At 37.5% G+C, this 19,794-nt stretch overlaps 1 protein-coding gene across 2 annotated transcripts in view; it reads right to left on the minus strand.

The window, feature by feature from the left end:
* CERT1 (ceramide transporter 1) overlaps positions 1 to 19,794 on the minus strand; it is a 77,480-nt gene that overhangs the window by 20,895 nt on the left and 36,791 nt on the right. For both annotated transcript variants that reach the window (XM_074931553.1, XM_074931552.1), the window contains exons 4-7: positions 11,907 to 12,014; positions 10,985 to 11,123; positions 9,954 to 10,037; positions 4,227 to 4,384 (exon numbers count right to left, since the gene is read on the minus strand). In XM_074931553.1, coding sequence (XP_074787654.1) covers positions 4,227 to 4,384; positions 9,954 to 10,037; positions 10,985 to 11,123; positions 11,907 to 12,014 — 489 coding nt within the window. The remainder of the gene's footprint in view (positions 1 to 4,226; positions 4,385 to 9,953; positions 10,038 to 10,984; positions 11,124 to 11,906; positions 12,015 to 19,794) is intronic.

Consider the following 19,794-nt stretch of genomic DNA (forward strand, 5'->3'; position numbering starts at 1 on the left):
GCAGAATTCAGCTTTATTACATAACATGTTTCTTTGTCCTGTTCCAGAATCACTTCAGGTGGAAGAAAGTTAAGTCTTAGGCCTTACAACTGGACACCAGACACTGCTTCTTGACCTTTAAAGATTCAGTGGAAAACTGTTAAGTACTACTGAAAGGCTGAGTTTACCAACTGGGAATTTGGTGGTAACATCCACTCTGGAACACATTTTCCAGTTTCTGAAGAAAAGTTTGAAAGTAAAGCAACAGTTTTGATGTAAAATAAAGTACTATATACAGTTTTCACAGGAAAATTCTTAGAAAAAAATCAGCACTTCGATGAAGAAAATATTGTCTTTATCCATGCACATAGCCTTTTCCCTTCTGAAACTATCAAAAACTGTCAGAAAGAGGCAATAACTGCTAACACGTTTCACAAATTTGCACATTCATATTTTGAAAGTAACTGCAGAATCCTGAAGATGCATAAAGCATGTCTTGAGTGTAAGTCATTGAGACAAAGCATGAAAGTTTTACACTAACATTTGGAATTAAAACAAAAGCATTCCAAAACATAATTCCTCCTCCTCCTGTTCGCCCTAAATCCCCATACTTCCTATACTTCAACCTGGAAATTAGTGACAATTCACATGTGTCAAAGGATAACTCCCCAAATCTGACATCTTCTCTTGGCAACAACATTAAATAAAGCAGAAATCGGGAAACTGACTGCACAACAGAAAAATTACTGGTGTATTAAAATTGTAAAATGTAATGAGACATTTAAGTTACAGTTGTCAAAGGTGAACAAAATAAGCTACCTAAACATGTTAGTCTTATGGTAAAATCTAATGGTCAGAAAATAAGTTTGCTCAATAAAAACAATTAGTAAGAACAAAGGAAATAAGAATAGAAAAAACACTGCTTTTATCAAGACAGAAAAGCATCATCACATGTTGCAAATAAAACAATGGACCAAATACAAGAGATCAAATAATTTCCTTGTTTAACCCTTTTAGGAAACTTCTGTTTTAAAATACATTCAAGAGGCCATACTGCACTGGAAAAATAAGTCAAGCTCAATATCTTTACAGCCAAGAGGAAAAGATTGAAAGCAAAGCTCTAACTAAGGTTACCTTTATATAACATTATGTGCTTTTGTATTAATTTTATTCTGCCCATCTCACTGTTTTGGAGGCAGAAAGAAAACTAGACATAGAATTCTAAATTTACAATCATTAAGTGCATTATTTTAACAGTCCCTTAAAAAGTGAAAGAAGTTTTTATAATAATTTCTTGGTTTAAAAGGTTTAGAAATAGTTTCCGACCTTCAGAACGTAACTTAAAACCCTTTATTGGAAATGAATGTCTCCCCTCTCCCAGTCAGCAGAAAACACACCAGACTGCCACGACTTCTCAAATACAATGGCTTAGCCACTTCACCCACCAGTTCCCTCAGGACCCATGGATGCATCTCATTTAGGTCCCATGGACTTGAGCACCTTCAGGCTCCTTAGATGGTCTCAAGCCTGATCTTTTCCTACAGTGGACAGTTCTTGATTCTCCCAGTCCCCACCTTTGCCTTCTGCATTTTGAGCAGTGTGTTGGGAACACCTGCCGGTGATGACGGAGGCAAAAGATTCATTGAGTACCTCAGGCTTCTCCATATCCCGGGTAAAGTCTCCCATTTCCTCCTGGACAGGGCCCACATGTTCCCTAGTCTTCCTTTTATCACCAACCTGCCTATAGAAGCTTTTCTTGTTGCTGTGGACATCCCTGGCCAGATATAAATCTATCAGGGCTTTGGCCTTCCTAATCTGATCCCTGCCTGCTCGGACAGTTTCTCTGTACTCCTCCCCAGGCTATCTCTCCTTGTTTCCACCCTTTGCAGGCTTCCTTTTTGTGTTTGAGCTTGTCCAGGAGCTTCTTGTTCATCCCTGCAGGCCTCCTCAGGTTCTTACCTGACTTCCTCTTTGTCAGGATGCACTGCTCCTGAGCTTGGGGCAGGTGATCCCTGAGTATTAACCCGTTTTCTTGGGCTCCTCTTCCCTCCAGGGCTTTATCCCATGTTACTCTGCCTAGCAGATCCCTGAAGAGGCCAAAGCCTGCTCTCCTGAAGTCGTGAGCTTGCTGTGCACCCTCCTCGCTCCCCTAAGGGTCTTGACCTCCACCATTTCATGGTCATGCAGCCGAGGCTGCCCTTGAGCTTCACATTTCCCACCAGCCCCTCCTTGTTGGTGAGAACAAGGTCCAGCATAGCACCTCTCCTGGTTGGCTTCTCTGTCACTTGGAGAAGGAAGTTATCATCAGTGCATTCCAGGAACCTCCTGGATTGCTTATGCCCTGCTGTGCTGTCCCTCCCACAGATATTGGGGTGGTTGAAGTGCCCCATGAGGCTGCTCCTATCTGTCTAAGAGGGTCTCACCCACCTAGTCTTCCTAGTTGGGCGGCCTGTAGCAGACCCCCACTATAATGTCACCTGTCCCTGCCCTCCCGCTTTGATTCTGACCCACAGTCAGCTCTCAGTCGGCTCCTCATCCATCCCCAGGCAAGGCTCCAAGCACTCCAGCTGGTCACTGACAGAGGGTGACATATCCTCCTCATCTCCCCTGCCTGTCCTTCTTAAGGAGCCTGTATCCTTCCATTCCAAGACTCCAGTCACGGGAGCCATCCCACCATGTCCCCGTGATGCCAGTAAGATCACAGTCCTGCACATGTGCGCACATCTCTAGCTCCTCTTGTATATTCCTCATGCTACAGGCATTTGGACAAAGGCACTGAAGTTGAGCCCCTGGTGAATCTGCTTTATTGCCTGTAATTCCTTTGTGCTGCTCTTCAGGTGCTCTCGTGCTGACCTGGAATCAAACTGCTAGGAGTGGGATGGATTGAGGTTCCCCTCCCCCAGCAACTTTACTTTAAGCAAAGGCTTTTGTGAAGGGGACCTAATAGTAGCCTTCCAATATCTCCAAGAAAGTCATAAAGAAACTGAGCCAGACGCTTCACAGCAGTCTGTAGTGGAAGGATGAAAACCAACAGACAGATACTGGAACACGAGTTACTCTAACTGGTTATAAGGAAAAACTTTTTCACTAGAACAGCTAAACATCAGAACAGACTGCCCAGAAAAGCTGTGAAGTGTCCAGACTTGGAGACTTACAACCAGACTTGATAAAGCCTGAGCAATCCAGTCTGATCTCAAACTATCTTTCCTTTGAGCAGGAGATTGAAGAGACAGACCTTTTGACGTCTCAAGTCCAATCTGAGTTACCCTATGATTCTATGAACAAGCTTCAAGTCTTGGATTTACCATCATTCATCCAACTACTCAGATGAATGAGTAACAAACTGAGTGTTGACAGAAGTCATACCTAGACAGGGACAGGACTTTGAAATATGGACAAAGAACCATCAAGAGACAGGGGCAAGTATTCAAATGTATTTTGTCTAAATACATTCATTCTTTGAATTGTGTACCAATAAAATATACAGAGTAAGATCTCAAGTGTGACATACACCACATGAAAACTTGTTAAATAAAAAACAAGAGACAACAACTAGAGGACTGCACAGGATGTCAGCCAGTGATGGCATGAGTCTCGAAACTAAAGCCTGAAGTACAACCTTGCCATGGCTCCAGCACATTTCATGAGAAGAGACACTGCTCCTTTCAAGTTGCTATAGTGGCTGAGTAGGCTTAGCATGAACTATCACTGCCATTAGAATAACAGATATTCTAATACCACACACCTAAAAAATGTAACCATTTCATATAAATCATGACCTAATCTCTTCAATCTACTAAAGCAAAGTGGAATAATAGTATCTTAGAGACATTTAAGTTAGAACTGGTTGTTCTCCTCAGGAACCACCATCTCATATCACAAACATTTCAGAGATTTGCACATCATTTTGCAAGAATGGATAATTAGGTCTCTCTTAGAAGGCTGCAAAGCAACACTACTATGGAATACTGTCAGGTTCTCTATAATAATCCTGTATTTTTTAGATGTATCTGAACAAGGGCTGGGAAAAGAAAGACTATGATGAATAATGTTACTACATCACCAATCAGGATGAGGCTTTAGTGTTTTATAGAAGTAATAATGAATGCACCTAAAATTAGTAAATGCTGTACATAAACATTAAAGCAGTAGCTGGAATAAAAAAGTTAACAGCTCAGTTGAAACTTCTATTTCAAGCTAAAGCAGCTTTTTTTTTTTTTCCCAGCAGAAGACAAAAATGATCTTACCTTATCTAGCCTCTTTTGCCAGCTTTCTTCACGTTTTACCATGAGTTCAATACAATGAGAAAGTGTAGCAAGGATTCCAGCAGTAGTTGCCTTGAAAGTTATAGCTTCTCCTTTAAAGTCTATGCCATTAATGCCTTTGGGTGTCACATGTGGAAACACTAAAAACATACATGAAACATTCACTGACAGCTGCCTTTAACTCAAACAAGCATTTTACATGTATGTTTTATATTAGAAATGTTTGAAGAAAACCGACTGTCTAGAAAATGAATTTTAAAATAGAAATAAAAAGTCCTAATAATTTTCAGCTACCCACAGGATAAGGAAAAAGATTCAAAAGGAGGAACACATCTCTTCAGCTTCATCTTGCTATACTGTATTTCAAGTGTGCTTGTAATGGTGCATTACTCTGCACTCTGCAAATCGTGTGGGTGGAGGGAGTGGTAATACTTTGTAACAATAGCAGTTTGACAGCTTGAAGTGCGGCCTAATTAACACAGAGCAACCTTAAAACATATCTAAAACAGCATTAAGAACAAAATCAAATCGCAACCAAACCCAAAATGTAACATTCAAGGTTGCTTTAAGCAGGTAATTATAGATTCGAAGTAAAAAGGTATAAAAGTATCAAGTGTGTTGAATTATCCAACTACTGTGGGTTTTGCAGTTCTAACTACTTCATGCTGTCAACGAAGCCATCTGTTGCTAAGGCTATTTAAACAAGTCATTAAAATGTGTGACAGAAAAAGTACCTACTTTATGTCAAACTCATATGTAGGTTGACATAATAACAAATTCAACATTACACATTAATGTCCGAAAATATTAGAAAGCACAAGTAACTTTTGTGTTGAAGCTAACTGAGCCCAGCAAGATAAAATAACTCAGGCTATGCCATGCAGCAAGCTAATATTAGACTTACCACCTAGCTGGGTACCCCCCCCCGTCAGTTTGTCAGCATGCCACTGTTATTATTTAAAAAGTACAAATAAATATTTGTGTAAGTTTATACAATATCTGTCTGTCAGGGCTAATCAGAGCTTTCAAGAAGTTCAGTTCTTGAGGGAAGAGAAATACAACTGCTGTTCTCTAATGGTAGAGCACACTATCTACACTTCAGGAACAGAAAGCAATCTTATGCAATGGTCTTAAGCAATGGTTTAAGTCTCTAGAGGTTTTATACGCTCTCCTTTCACAGGGAGTCAAACTATTTTTCAAACAGATAATTATAGACCATGCACTACTTCAAATACCTCAATAAGCATACACACTGTGGTAGAATACAGCTTTTTTTATTTGTTTCATGTTAATGAAGAATACTTCCTAAAAGGTAAAGATGATGAGGGCTGGAGAAAAAAGCAAAATAAGAGAAAGAAAAATCTGTTTCAGAAACAATGAGCAGAGCAGCTCTCCCTCCCCCTAACAGCTGCAGAGGGAACACGGAGGAGTCTGAGACTGAAAGTGGTATAAACTGGCAAGGAGACGATGCAGTGGATTCACTGAAAATAATGAAAATTGCACAAGAGCTTTACCTGTAAGACTTCAGAACTGAAAAATACTGTTTATACGAATAATTTGCTGTGTTGGTGTAGAATGTTCACGTGCAGGCTTACCAGCACAGCTATGATACTTGTAGATGCGATTTTTCTCTCTTAATTATGCAACATGCTAGACATGCTGAAGAAATGATTAGTGGCTGAAACAATTTATCATTTCAGAAATCTCTATGGTTGATTGTAAGGGAAATGCAGCAACACAGCCTCATTTCCTGGAAAAAAGCCAGCTTTTGTTGCTGGGTATCTTTAGGTCTCAGCTACAGCTCGTTAATACTTCCATACAGTTTCAGTCACCATATATTCTAGGTCATTCTTTAATGACTAATATCAAAGTTGTAGTGATACACGCAGAGCTTGCAGTTTTAAAGTCAGTAACCATACCTCCTTTCAACCATTATAATTCTGGGCAAAACCAAACTTCTGGCAGAAAGATGCAGAACTTGCTTCTTTGAAGGGATGGTCACTCATTCATTACAATGCATGGGAGTATTTTGATTCTTTCCTATTACAGGAGACATTTGTCTTCCTGGAACATGTTGGAAGGTGACCTTCAAGCCTTTTCTCAGTAAAAGTTAAGCTTCAGCACATTAGAAGTATTTTTCAGAAGATTTTCTGTTTGGAGATCCCAAACACCTTTCCTATTCCTTTTTTATGCCTTTTTTTCACGTCAGCTACAGAATTAGTGTTTCAAAAATGAAATCTGACATCAGGAGATCTATATAGTTCAAGGCAAAGTCTAACAGGAATATGTTCTTACCACTGTAACTGCTCTTCTAGTTTGGTGATCAAACTGCATGCACCCAACTGAAAAAAGCAGTGGGATGATTTCTCTACTTTAACTTCAATTTCCACATCCTCCAAGTGGTTGCAAGGTTATCTTATTTTTTAAGCATTTCGCTTTATTTCTGGTTTATTCTCTTGCCTTTCATACAAAGGATTTTTCATACCATGCTTTAGCCTTCAAAAGCTCTTTAGCCCTTCTCTCCTGTACCTCTATGCCTGTTATGATTGGTCAGTTTTTCCCTTCTTGTTCCTAAGATTCTGTTCGCAACTCTCTCCCAGATGTCCCAAACATCACGTGTTTGATTAAACTGTTTTCCAGTGAAACAGAAAATTATTTTAAAGACATTAAGTAGAAAATGTTCCTTTATCTTTTTCCTTTTATGCACCTTAGTGTCTTATGTCACTACGCGGAAAAGAAGCCTTCAGGTGCATGACCCATTTATTGATACCTACTGTTGTTAGTCTTCTGCAGACAGTAGTAGGATCAATATGATCAGTTTTCCTCCAAGAACCACCCAATTATTTCAGCAGTACATTGGTGAATATTCTTCCTCCATTCAAAGCATAAAACCCCAGCATAAATCCCACTGTGTTTTACAGCAGATCTCTCCCTCAGCCTCTGTACCATTTCCATCTTTATAGTTACAGTAAAAAAAACACTTTCTGTTTTCAGTGAGGTTCCTTAAGTAGGTTTCACATGCTCTTACGTTTTTCAGTAACTTAAATCCAAATATGCTCATTTTCCTATGTGGATGGGAACACTTCCTGATCAAAATTCTACATTCTTAAAATATAAGATCCCAGTGGGTAAGTATGCATCAGCCAGACTCACCACTGGTGTTTTATACAAATGATCATTGATTCAGTTACCAGATTTTTTTTTAATTGCAAAGTGACAAATAAATTTAAATACCTTTATAATACTCTTAGCTCTTCACTCAAAGATCCTAGAGAACATGGGAAAGAAAAAGCCTGCCTATTCAAAACAACTTCACAGTAGTACAGAAGTCTCTATAGTCATGTTAACTTTCTCCTCCTGTCCGGGTGCAGAAGGGAACAAATTTCAAAAGGTAGTGTGAATACAGTCCCTTAGGTCAATCTTGAATCTACTGATTTGAGCACTGGATTACTGTACTAGTGGTTTGAACAGTAGGCTCAAACACTTGTCCTTATCATAGTATGCTAAATAATAGGTTGAATCCATGCTTCTCACTTCCTGGAGCACTGACTCCAGAACAGCCCCAGAATAAACAGGTAACCACTTCTCAGCTACAGTTAAAAATATTGTTCCAGTACTTCCAAGACTAGATAGGGACTTCAAGAAGGAAACTGAAATATGAGAAACCAAAGAATCTTAACAGCTGCTCTAAGGCTAAGCTTTAGAAAACAGTGAAGTTGAAATGACATCTTTAATAATCAGTTAGTCTAAGTAGTTTTCTGGCCAACACATGGGCATGACTCTCTAACCTGAGCCATCTACTTCTCCCACTGCATCACTTACGACTTTTGATTGCACTTTACTGCATACTCTGATTTTTCATTTCTAATCAAGCTTTGTAGCACTCAGATACTAAATGTTTAATGAATGTGGTCCTTAGACATCAAACTGAGGCACAGAAAAACTAAAATGGAGATAAAGCTTTTCACAGAAATAATTGACGGAAAGTGATTTTAATGGAATCAGGAATCACAACTGGAATTAGAAGTTCTGCAAAAAGCAAGTGGTTGCAGAAATTTTCTGTAGTGAGCTATAGTGAGTTTATATCCAGATATCCATAATACATTGCAACTTCTTAGCAAGTAAGTTCCCAAAGACTTGCTACAGAACTTCTTACTAAATTCCTCTTAAACAGCTAATGAAAAAAATGAAGTTACTTCGTGTTTAAATATTCTAAGATGACCAGATGTACTAAAAACAAACTTTCCTAATGACATTCCCCATATTGTATGTGCACATTAACACCAGAAGAATGTAGATATGAAGAAATATTCTAAAGGTACATTGTTCTAAAGCTGAAGCTCCTACATGATCCTACAAAAACTAAGTTTGACAAAGACACCTCTTTCAAAATGAATCATGAAGTAAAATTAAATTCTCACTTCACATTTTTTAAAGAAGGCCTTTTCAGTTTTCTGAAATTTGCTCTGACTTAACAGTCCTCAGGAAAATGTACACTTACCCAGACAATAGGGTTAGTGGAACTATGAACTTGCTTACAAGTGAGCACTGCAAGCTTGTTCATCTTCAGTGACAAGAGGCAAGAAAGATTTATTCAAAATTTCAGGGTTATATGCTACTTAACCTCAAAATCAGTATTACAATTAATCCTCAGTAGAGCAAGCACTTTATATAGTTTAAAAAAATATATTCATATGATGAATTCTGGAAGTATCCTGAAAGCTCTTTCCATTTTCTTTCCTCTTTCCACGTAACAGTTTTCGCTATACTCTAGAAAGAGAATTTAAATACAGCCACTAAAGATGTTACACACAGGGACAATAAAAAATTAAAAACAAAACAGAAGACACAGAAAAGGTTATTTTGCCCATATACTTTCCAGGTTCTTGATGAAAGTGCTTACATTTGAAAAACACTTGCCAAGTACTTTGGAAGATTCTATCACATCTGAAACCGGAGGTGGTGCAACTCCAAAGTTTTGCAAATCAAAGAAAGAAATACCTTAGGACTGAACTGTCAACATCTAGAGAATGCAAACACTAAAGTATTTCAGTCAGGAAATAAAAAAAATCTAAGAAGAATGCAAATAGACTTTAAATGCATACACAACTTCTGCCAGGCTAGAAGCATCAGATTTCTAGAAAATTTACTGCATGGCTAGAGTACAATACCTAGATCATACAAGATAAGACTAAAAAAAAAATCATAACTGTGTTCATTATAACAATGGGAAACAGTCAAAAAGTGCTAAAATTGTTATGAGTGAGAATTGGTAACAATTTTGACTTAACGTGACTATGTAGCCATGGAAAAAAACCTACTGGCACATACCTATCTAGAAAAGCATTGTGCTCCACCACACTCCTGAAGCAGGTTAACACTTATAAGAAAAACTGCAATTACGTGTTACAAATCTCAATTCCAATACCTGAATGACGCAGCTGTTTCAACAGAATTTTGTAGTGGAAGTGGCTGGACATGGAATAGGAAATAGCAGCTTGACAGGTTTGCCTTAATATTGTGTGAATTAAGAGTAACTCAGAGAATCAATAAAAGCAGCTAATGAATAACATGAATAAGAACTTCCTGTCGCACACATTTAAATAACAATTCTTGCCAGTTTCTGCTTAGAATATAAACATCTGTCTTGTCTCAGGCTTATCACAGCATTCATATGAATTGTCAGCAAAAAAGTTGGGACATACTTACATTTTTCCTTACTGCTGTTACTGTTATGTAAAAAATCCCCATCAGGACGCACTGTAGGGAAATCATCTTCATCATCTTCTACCACTAAATTTGAGAGCAAGTGTCATGAGAATGAGAAAGCTTGTCCAATTCTTTAGTGTGCAAGAAAGAACTAAGAGTATCCTCATGGCTAAGCAGCAAATTAAGATGTTTTTCTGCAACAGTCATGAACACACCCACTTTTTTTCCTGGATCCAAGATCACTATCAACATTACTTTCAGAAACCATCAGAACACTAACATTTGCTCAGTGTTAAAGTTTAACACTCTATTCTATGGTAACAACATTATTTTGGTGTTATAGCTGGATAGGCAGGGAGTCACAGTTCAGCAGCTGCCTACTCTTCTATACTACAGGATTTGTAAAGAAGTGGTATTGTACTATCTAATGTTTTCTTACTACTGAAAGTTTCAGGCTTCCAGAACAAACCCAGGGATGAATTTAAAAGTCATATCCATGCACCCTTCTGAGGCAAAAAGCTGTGCTCTGAGAAGAGGAATTCAGAGACATGTAGATGTCCACACCTGTGTCTACTAGGGCCTCAGGTGCGCACTCAGTGCTCTAGTTCCAGCCAATACATCTCAGGAGGATTCATTATGGCAGCATCTTTGCCTTTTTTAAAGAATGTATTGTTTCTATCAAAACTAATATCCTATTGGTTTTTCAAACTAAAAGGTAAGAGACACAACGATAAACTAACCTGAATTAATCTTGAGAGGGTAAATAATTATTGTTATATAATATCAAATGCTTAAAAGAGAATTTCTTTCATACAGGTGACAGCTACAGGTTAATATTAAGTTAAGCAGATTTTTATGGGAATCCAACTTCTGAAGTGACAATAGTTAACACTGTTCATGCAGAAAAGAGTAAATTTACGGTACTTGTTTTATTTATATGATCGTAAATCCTACAGTAACTATTTCAAGGGCTATTATTGAGTAAAAACCTAAATTCTATGGAGATAAAAGTTTTTCAGCTACAGTTTTACCTTTGTCCCTTTGGAGTTCGTCTTTGGAAACGGCATCTGCACAAGCATCAAAGTATTTCTGTAAAGTATCAACTTGTCTACACAAGATGTCTCTAAAGGTTTCCATTTCTGCAAGCTTCTCCCGTAAGCTATGGCCCTTCTGAAAACACAAGAGAAAAAAGGCTGAAATGCTTCTACATACTCAGTAATAGTTCAATGCATAAATTTAAAAAATTGGATTTCTGCACCTATGAAAGTCAAATACAAGTACACTAAGGACATTTTAGGTATCAGCAGCTATGAAATACTGTTAATGTTAAAAGAAACTATACAAGTGTTCCCTACTCATTTTGTCCACTGGCCTCAATATTTGCTCTTGACTGCATCTGCTACTTTAGAGCACTCAAAAGCTCATCAAAAATGCAATCTTGCATGCTACCAACTTTATGCCTATTTTGCCAGAAAACCGTCAGCTCTAGTTTAAGATCTCTGTTCCAATCTTTAGTCCCCTTTAGTGTGTTGTTCCTCTTCTGTTTTCCCAGAAGTACAGCCCACATGAGCTCAGATGTTAAATATTCATATGCATGAGACAAGGAAAGTCATCATCATCAGTATTAATCAAATTTATTAAGTCACCGAATCAGCATTCCTTTTCACTTAGAGGGCCTGATATTCTGACACATAAACTAGGAAAGGCTAATAAATGCTCCCACAGGTTTTATTTTCTTGCCACTGGAAGATGACACTACAGTTTAAAAGGGACAACTGCACAAAGGCACAAAAGAGCTTCCTGTATGATCTATTCATCATCATATGAGGAATTACTAAGATAGTAAACCAAATATTTTTCTGTAATTGTGTGAATGAGTCTTCACATGGGTTATTTATTTTCCAATGGCATGTGTTAGTTACACACCAATACTAAGAAAAATTTATTACTAACCTTGAACGAAGAGGTGGATGTTGCAGAGTATCCACTTGCTCCAGAAACAAGAGACACCATGGATCCATGACGTCGTAAACTTGACTCTGATCCATAGCCAGATTCAGTCTAAAAATCACAACACACAAAACTACAGTGTTGAGGCTTTTAATAAAAAAGAAATCATGAAAGTAAGATTAATGCAATTTCCTCTGAAACCAGTCCATTTGCTTCTTATCAGGAAACTGCAGGGTCTTAAACTGTGCCTGCATATTCAAGTTGTTGACGCAGCATCTGTGAAAATACTATGAATCTATTTTGTTACCATAATGATCTGTAAACAAGTAGTTACCCACAACCTATTACAGGCCTCCAAAAGAACAAGGCAACATATATTTAAGGGTTCAAAAAAGGGACAATGTTCCATTATTTTGGTTTATGTAATCCCTACCAAGCAATTTTCACAGCACTTCAAAAATCTGCATTAGTCTATAATTAATCAGGGGATTAACACGGTTCAATTTGAAGACAGTCTCAGTTCCAATCACATAGTGCCATTTTATTTTTAAAAGCAGCAAAATTGAGATCATATTAAAAACAGACAATTACTGCTACCAAGTTTGTTTTCTTCCTTGTTCCAGGCCACTTTAACAGAATATTTATACTAGACTGAAATTATTTTTTACAAAGAACAAATGTCTATATAAAACAAGGTAATATACTAAAAAGCAAGATATAGAAGACAATAATAGTAACTAATTAAGGAATTTATCTTGATTAAAGCAACAAAAAAGATCTAAAACTTTATCTAAGTTTGACAAATTTCCTAACAAACCAAACAGAAACAGATACTGAGGAACTGGAAGAAAGTATTTTCCTAAAGGTTAACATAAATGGCCTGTACATGGGAAAGGAGAATAAAACCCCTGAAAGAGAACGTAAGAAATAAACAGATGGTTCAGAGTAATATTTGAAATGCTGTTAATAGTTAAGTTTGATCAAGTAGACAGTGACAATGTTGTGAAGGAGTTTTGCCAGAAACAAATTCTGCAGTAGCATAGAAATTTAGATGGGGCAGGAAGAAGGGGAGACAAAACAAATGATACAGAACAAACAAGAAGCAATGATGAAATTCTGGCTGTTGTACTTTTTCTATAAAAACTGAAATCTGCATAGGCTTTGGGATGGCAGGGGAGTGCTGATAAATGAAGATGAAAACAATTTTAAGAGTACTGGACAATAATGCAATGCGTGGGATAACAGATGTATATTTGGGTTACAAAGGAGCAACGGCAGAGAAACCCAATTTTAGAGAAATTAAGGTATGACTGAAGAGAAAAATGTGAGACCCAGAGTTGTCAGCATAATTCCTGAACAAACATTTCTGAATGAGATTATCCAGAAAAACCAAGCAATAAGGAGCCAAGAGTCAATTTCTATCTGGCCCATTTAAAGAATCAGGTGGAAATTATTGAGGAAAACAGTAGAGAAACAGGATGAGTATCTAAAGCAGAAACTGAGTTGAAAAATTAATATGATTAAGAAATGCAAGTGTAGTTAAAAGAAGGTAAAGTGATCATCAACTTAGAATTTTAAAAAGGGTACTTGTAAGTTCAAAAGTTTTAATGAAGCACATCTTAAGTTCATTGTTTCATTTAGCAAAAAATTTGAAACACAGCACCTTACCTGAACTAGCAGAAATATAGAAGTTTATGTTTAATGACAGCTTAGAGTAAAATGATAGAACACATCTTCCTTATTAAGTCACATTATAAGGATATATTAATAATTCAGTAATTTTTGCTATAAATCATGCATTTGAAGCTATTTTATACTGAGCAACAGTCCTAGAAAACAGCTACATAAGTGTAAGTAACCAAAGTGCTAAAAGGTCTGTTTTTAAAGAATTAGTCCTACTACTTGTTTTAAAACTTGGCTTTAAAATATCTCTTGATACAGGCTTTTGGTTCAAAGCATTCACACTGGATATATGGGCCTTTTTCAGAATATTAGTTCAAGTGTTGAGCAGTATACTCAGTTTTGGTAATGTATTTGGGATATTAGACCACATCTTGAATGGCAATGCAATTCAGTGCAAAGATTATACCTTAGCTCACTGCATTGTAACTTTAAGTACAACAGAAATCAAATAATTGTTTGATTACGGTTTTTGTGCAAATACTCAAGGGCTTTCAGCTCTTTTTATGGACTTTAAGTCCTCCAAAGGCTTGATAAGTAAAAATGAAGTAGGTAAGGGAATAAAAGCATTTTTAAAATGACAAGTAAGTTTTGGGCATACAATTTCAGAAGCGTTAATGAAGATAAACCTCAAAAGAGCATTTTCTAAGTCACACATTTCGAAGCATGAAAAATTTAAAATTTCCTCTAAATGCAAATCTAAAAGTTGTTCACTGTTTTATTGGTAACTTCAGTGTTTATTTATTCATATGCTACAAATATTAAGATGTCTCTGAATGTCCGTTTGATAGGAGGACTCATTCTATTTATCTAAGTTGTACACACTAGAAAGAAGGTAAAATTTCACTTCTACAGAATATGACTTAACAGATCAAATTCAAAATGTGGCCAAAATATCTACTGCAATAAGGTCAAAGCATTTTAACTAAGGACAGCAGATGTCTCCCAATGGCTTTCTCCTTTAACTGAGAAAACACACCTATGCAAAACCTGGATTTAACTTAGGAAGTGAAATTTCTGAATTTTTCTATTTGAAGATTTAATCAGTCACATCTTAACAGTATTTATCAGAACCTATAAAAATAGATGTAACCTTAGAAGCAGAAAATCTGGTGATTTATATTCTATATTTGAATGAAATACTTTTCTTTCAAACATTACCCATGCAGTCAACAACCAGTTAATTTACTTCACAAAATGAAGGCAAGGGTGAAAAAAAGACTTCTTCCCTTATCAATATGTAAGATTTATTTTTTTAAGGTACCTTTTCAGCAGTGTATTTATTTGATTGTCATTTATGCTGGTGATAATTACACCAAATAGTTTACCTGTGCTTCACAGTTGTACACAAGACAGCATACACAGCTGTCAGCTATATACAACTATCAGCTTGCAAACCCTACCGACAAAAAGGTGTTACATAAAAAGCATTTAGGCAGTTTTAACTATTTGCAACCAATAAGCAAACTCAGCAGATGGAACAGCAGACTGAACAGCACACAAAATGAATCCAAAGCATGTGCATTTATGGATCATGTTCACAAAAACATCTTAATTATGTTTTCATAATCAAGGGGAAAGAAATGAAAATTGTATCAAGAATACTTATTTGTTCGAAGAAACAGAAGCTAAGTATTCCTTTATAACTGATGCAGAGACAAGCTACCCAGCTCACAGTAGACATGCAAGCAGCTTAACACAAACAAAGAAAGAAAACATCATGCAAAGCCCCACCATTCTACTACCGCAACATCTAAACGAGAGCAGGTCACTGCCGCATTTATATCTTGCAAAGCAGATCATCATTAACTATTCACTGCAGAAAAATGCAATTACATTGAAAAGAGGAATGTTGACACAAGCTTCTTCTGTTTACACAATTTAATTTCCCAAGATAAAAATTGGAAGAAGCAGGTGAAGTCCATATGATAGAAGCTAACAGTCTTTGCTTGAAAACAAAATAACTTCCAGAAGCTGTATTAATTCATACCATCAAGCACTAATGGTAAATTACCATGCTCAGTACATAGATGCAGTTCTTTGAAATTCCATGCATATATTACAGCTTCAAAGCTACACTAAAACTGGCATTTGTTAGTACATTGCAACGCCTTCAGCTTTCGAAGGCAGTGCACAAAATCCATTTATCCTTTTATGATAGATGAGAGGAAAGAGCTACATGATCCAAAGCTTCATGTGATACTTTACTGGAACAGGTCCTGGTATCAGCAACAAGGCAGTGCTTCAGAAAAGCTGTTTTCAGTAAAATAGCTAAGTATTTGCAGAATCATATTGCAGACCTCCATTATAGCTCACACTGATCCGCCAGTTAAGGATTTCCTTAAGTAGGTCAGTAATACTCTCGAGTAAAGCAGACTCACAGGAAAGCTCCCCCACTTAAAAAAAAAAAAATAAAGCAGATTATTCTCCCATGTCTTCAACAGATTTTTTTTATTATGTCTCAATTTAGTGCCTGTCAAGCATTTCCCATCTGTTTGTCTACCAAGGCAGATATTTTCAGTTAGCATTATAAATTATTTATTATTTTACATAACACAAGCAGCAGGCAGCTCCTCCCTCTAAGGCATACGGCTCACCCTAGGAGGTGATGGAACAGGCATTAGGATACTGACTCTAATCATGCTCTCCACAGTATTTGTGAAAAGTCATACTAAAACATCCAAAAGATCAAACCACAGTATCTTATGAAAAACAGTAACATAGAAAAGAGTAAACATGCAAAATGACCGAGTTGGAAGGTACTGTGAAAGACTTGGGGAGGACTAAGCAGCAAAGCTCTGCAAAACGTCTATGTTCCAAGGGCAATTTTTAGACTTGTTGCAAATCCTTCAACGTATACTTGAAGGGTTACTGCTGAGCCATGGAAGTGCTATCTAGGGATGGATACAGACAGTAATAACACCAGACACTATAGGTAAGGCAGTCTGGGATGCACTTCTAAGGACTGAAGTTAAAGATACAATTAACATGTGTCTGTAGGCCTGATTTTTCAGTTGTTACATAGCTGCTGACAATGGAAATTGAAGGTTTCAGAAACAAGGTAGTTATTAGCAGGAAGGCAGAGATGGGAATTTCATAAATTAAGGTCACAGTACCTGGATGATGATTCCCCTACCTACAGTCCTGCCAAGCACAGTGCAGGAGACTACATGGTAGAAAGCAAAAAAGTTTCTACCATGACTTTGCAATTGTAAAAAACAGGTAAAGAAATGCTGACATATTTTTCCTCCAACAGTGATGTTAAAATTCCAAAGTAAGCATACTATATGCTCAGGAGGAAAAAAACAGGAATTCTGAGTGTAAAAATAAGTATAAGACAATTGAAAAAATAGAAACTATAGCCCTAAAATTATTTTAACTGATAAACTCACTTGTCCAATCTAAGTAACAATTATCTTTCGGGTCTTTACTTCTCAAACTCTATATACTTTTGCTAAGTCACCATGTGTTGCCTGCTGCTCTAGCAGCTGCATGAACTAGAGTAGCACAGCCTGATAAGACGTGGAACTACATACTGCTTTCTAAAGAAAGGGCTGAGAAGCAGTATTAACACAATGGAGAAGTAGTATTAACACAAATCACTGCAGAGAGAAGAGAATGTAGGTTGATGAAGAGGCAACTAAAGGCAATGACTGGCCTTTGATAATCTTAATCCATACAGTTTACACCCATATTTAATTAAACAGATGTGCACTCTTTTTCCATGAATTCTCTTAATGTACACAGGAAAAGTGTTCACCAAATATTATTCAACATCTTTAAATGCTAAGGTTCCACAAAAGTTGAATGGGGAGACACAGGTGCTCCAAAACTAGCCAGGACACTGAGCTGGACATGCAAGACCCATAGAGAAAGTAAGCAACAGAACATCTGTACCATCCTGCTCCTCAGGCTTGGGAATCACTGTGTCAAAGTGTGAATTTACAGAATAAAACTATTCCCTGAGCAAAAGTACCAAAGCTCAAGCTGACAATAACTGCTTCCTTCTGTATACTTAGTAATAAAAATAAGCAGCTTGTACTATAGCAAGACTGGAGAGGGCTACATTTGTCCCTCCTATGAACCTGGGTCAGGAGAGGCACAAGTAGGATCTGTAGAGCTAGACAGGAACTAGAAATCGCCACGCTACTATTGCACTGTCAGGAAAAGCTCAGCTCCCAATGTACTGAAGTAAGGGTTCATATTTGCCTTAATGCTTTGAAAGCTAGAGGAAATAGTCACAGATTTTAAAGAATGAGTTAATTCAAACACATACTGCTTGATCTTGGTTTAAGGGTAGTCCTTGCACAACTGTGCCTTTGGAAATCAGGAGAGTTCCGATCCTGACTGAAAGCACGTGCCATACGGTTCTTTTTAACAGTTACACAAAATTGCATAACAGTTAAACTGCACTTAATAGCTGTCCTAAGTATTACCACACCACGGCTACGTCTGAAGTTCGAAAGGGGGCGTTGCCAGGGGCGATGCCCAAGAGCTAGAAGGCAGGCCCGGCGCGCTGCGCACGGCGCGTCCGCTGCCAGGGAGCGGAGCAGCCCGCGCCCTGCCGGCACGGGGCGGGCGGCGCCGGCAGCCGCGGGGACGGGAGCGCGCGCGGCGTCCACCTGAACCGGCGTTTGGGGAACATCCTCCGTGAAGCGGCAGGGGAGGAATGACGGCCTCTCACTCCGCGTGGTCGGTGGTTTGGGGTTTAAAAGCTCCTTATGCACACGGACCCTGCCATCAGCAGAAGTTCTACACCCATTTCCAGCCACACCTCAATTCGGCAACATGTCTTAAACTCAAACTAACTAGGCAATAGTCCTGTCCAGAAGTAATTTGGTCTTTTACAAAAAACTAACACACTAGACAGAAAGCATCAATTACAAAGTTCTGAAAGGACAATTAGATAAACAAAGGACAGTTCTGCGTGACAACCAGAAAAGAGCTTACACAAGAAGAAACATTTGCAAGTTAAACACCTGATACACAATGGAGGTACCGACATCGGTAAAAACATTAAATGAAAACATGAATTGGTTTACAAAGACTAGCACGACCTGATTCTATAATTCTCATGTTGGTCTGTGGGTCAAGAACAAGTAACATGATAAAAACAAAATGCTAAACTGAAATTATCTTAACACTTCAAATGCTTAGACATAAGACCTACTCCCAAATGCAGAAAGGCAAAGATACACACCTCAAAAAACTTCAGAAGCAAATTTTGATAATGTCAAGAGCTTTGTATGATTCAGCGCCAAGTAAAAGGCACATCTAGATATCCAAAAGGATAAAAATTCAGATTATTTCCAAAAGTTTGTTAAATCACCAACCAGAAGCATAAGAGTATGTCCTCCCATCACAAGATTATCATAATACACTGCATTCTAACAGGTCAGGACTGGGCAAATTAAATTTCCATACACCCACATTACTTCTATGTCAGTTTATGTGCAAGCATTTGAAAAGATACCAATTCATGTGTTTAACCTCTACGAAGTTAATATCCTGTGTGACCACTAGAGGGGAATAGAAAAAAGGAAACAGACACGTCTAAAGGTTACTATTGGTCAAAGCCCAACAGTAACCCTTACCCCGTTTCTGCTTCAGTCCCTGTGCATATAAACCTTTCTTTGACAATTAAAACCGGAGTAGTTTTACCTTTAGCCTGTATAATTACATTTGAGAAACATTGCTAAGTGAGGATGAAGTTTTCCACACAGTATGCAAGAAGTAACAATGACAATTATTGCTGAAAGAATGACAGTGAATTATAAGATTTAATAGAGATTAATGAAATTATTCTGGTCACACCACTCAGTTCAAAATGGTGAACCAACTAACAACACATTAATTTCCAGTTAAGTTTGTCCAAAGTTATTAGCACCAAATTAAATACTCTGACAAATATTTAGGCACAGATTTCTTAAAACTCAATCTAACATGAGTAGTTAGGATCAATATAATTTAGCCTTAGAAAAGAACATTTAATACAGGACATACAGAAAAAAACCCAACACCTCTGTCAAGTATCATGTCTGAGCAAACCTTTCACATTCAACTGCCCTGCCATTAGTCTGCTGCTATCAAACATACAGCTAACTGTGAAAAGGAGTTTTATGTACAAGCCAGATGAACAGGCACAGTATTTAATGTACAGACTATGCATTAAGTAGGTTCTAACCAAACTAGTTTTCCCTTTATGCATATG

The sequence above is a fragment of the Athene noctua genome, chromosome Z (assembly GCF_965140245.1).
Source record: "Athene noctua chromosome Z, bAthNoc1.hap1.1, whole genome shotgun sequence".
In the NCBI taxonomy this organism is placed as follows: Eukaryota; Metazoa; Chordata; class Aves; order Strigiformes; family Strigidae; genus Athene; species Athene noctua.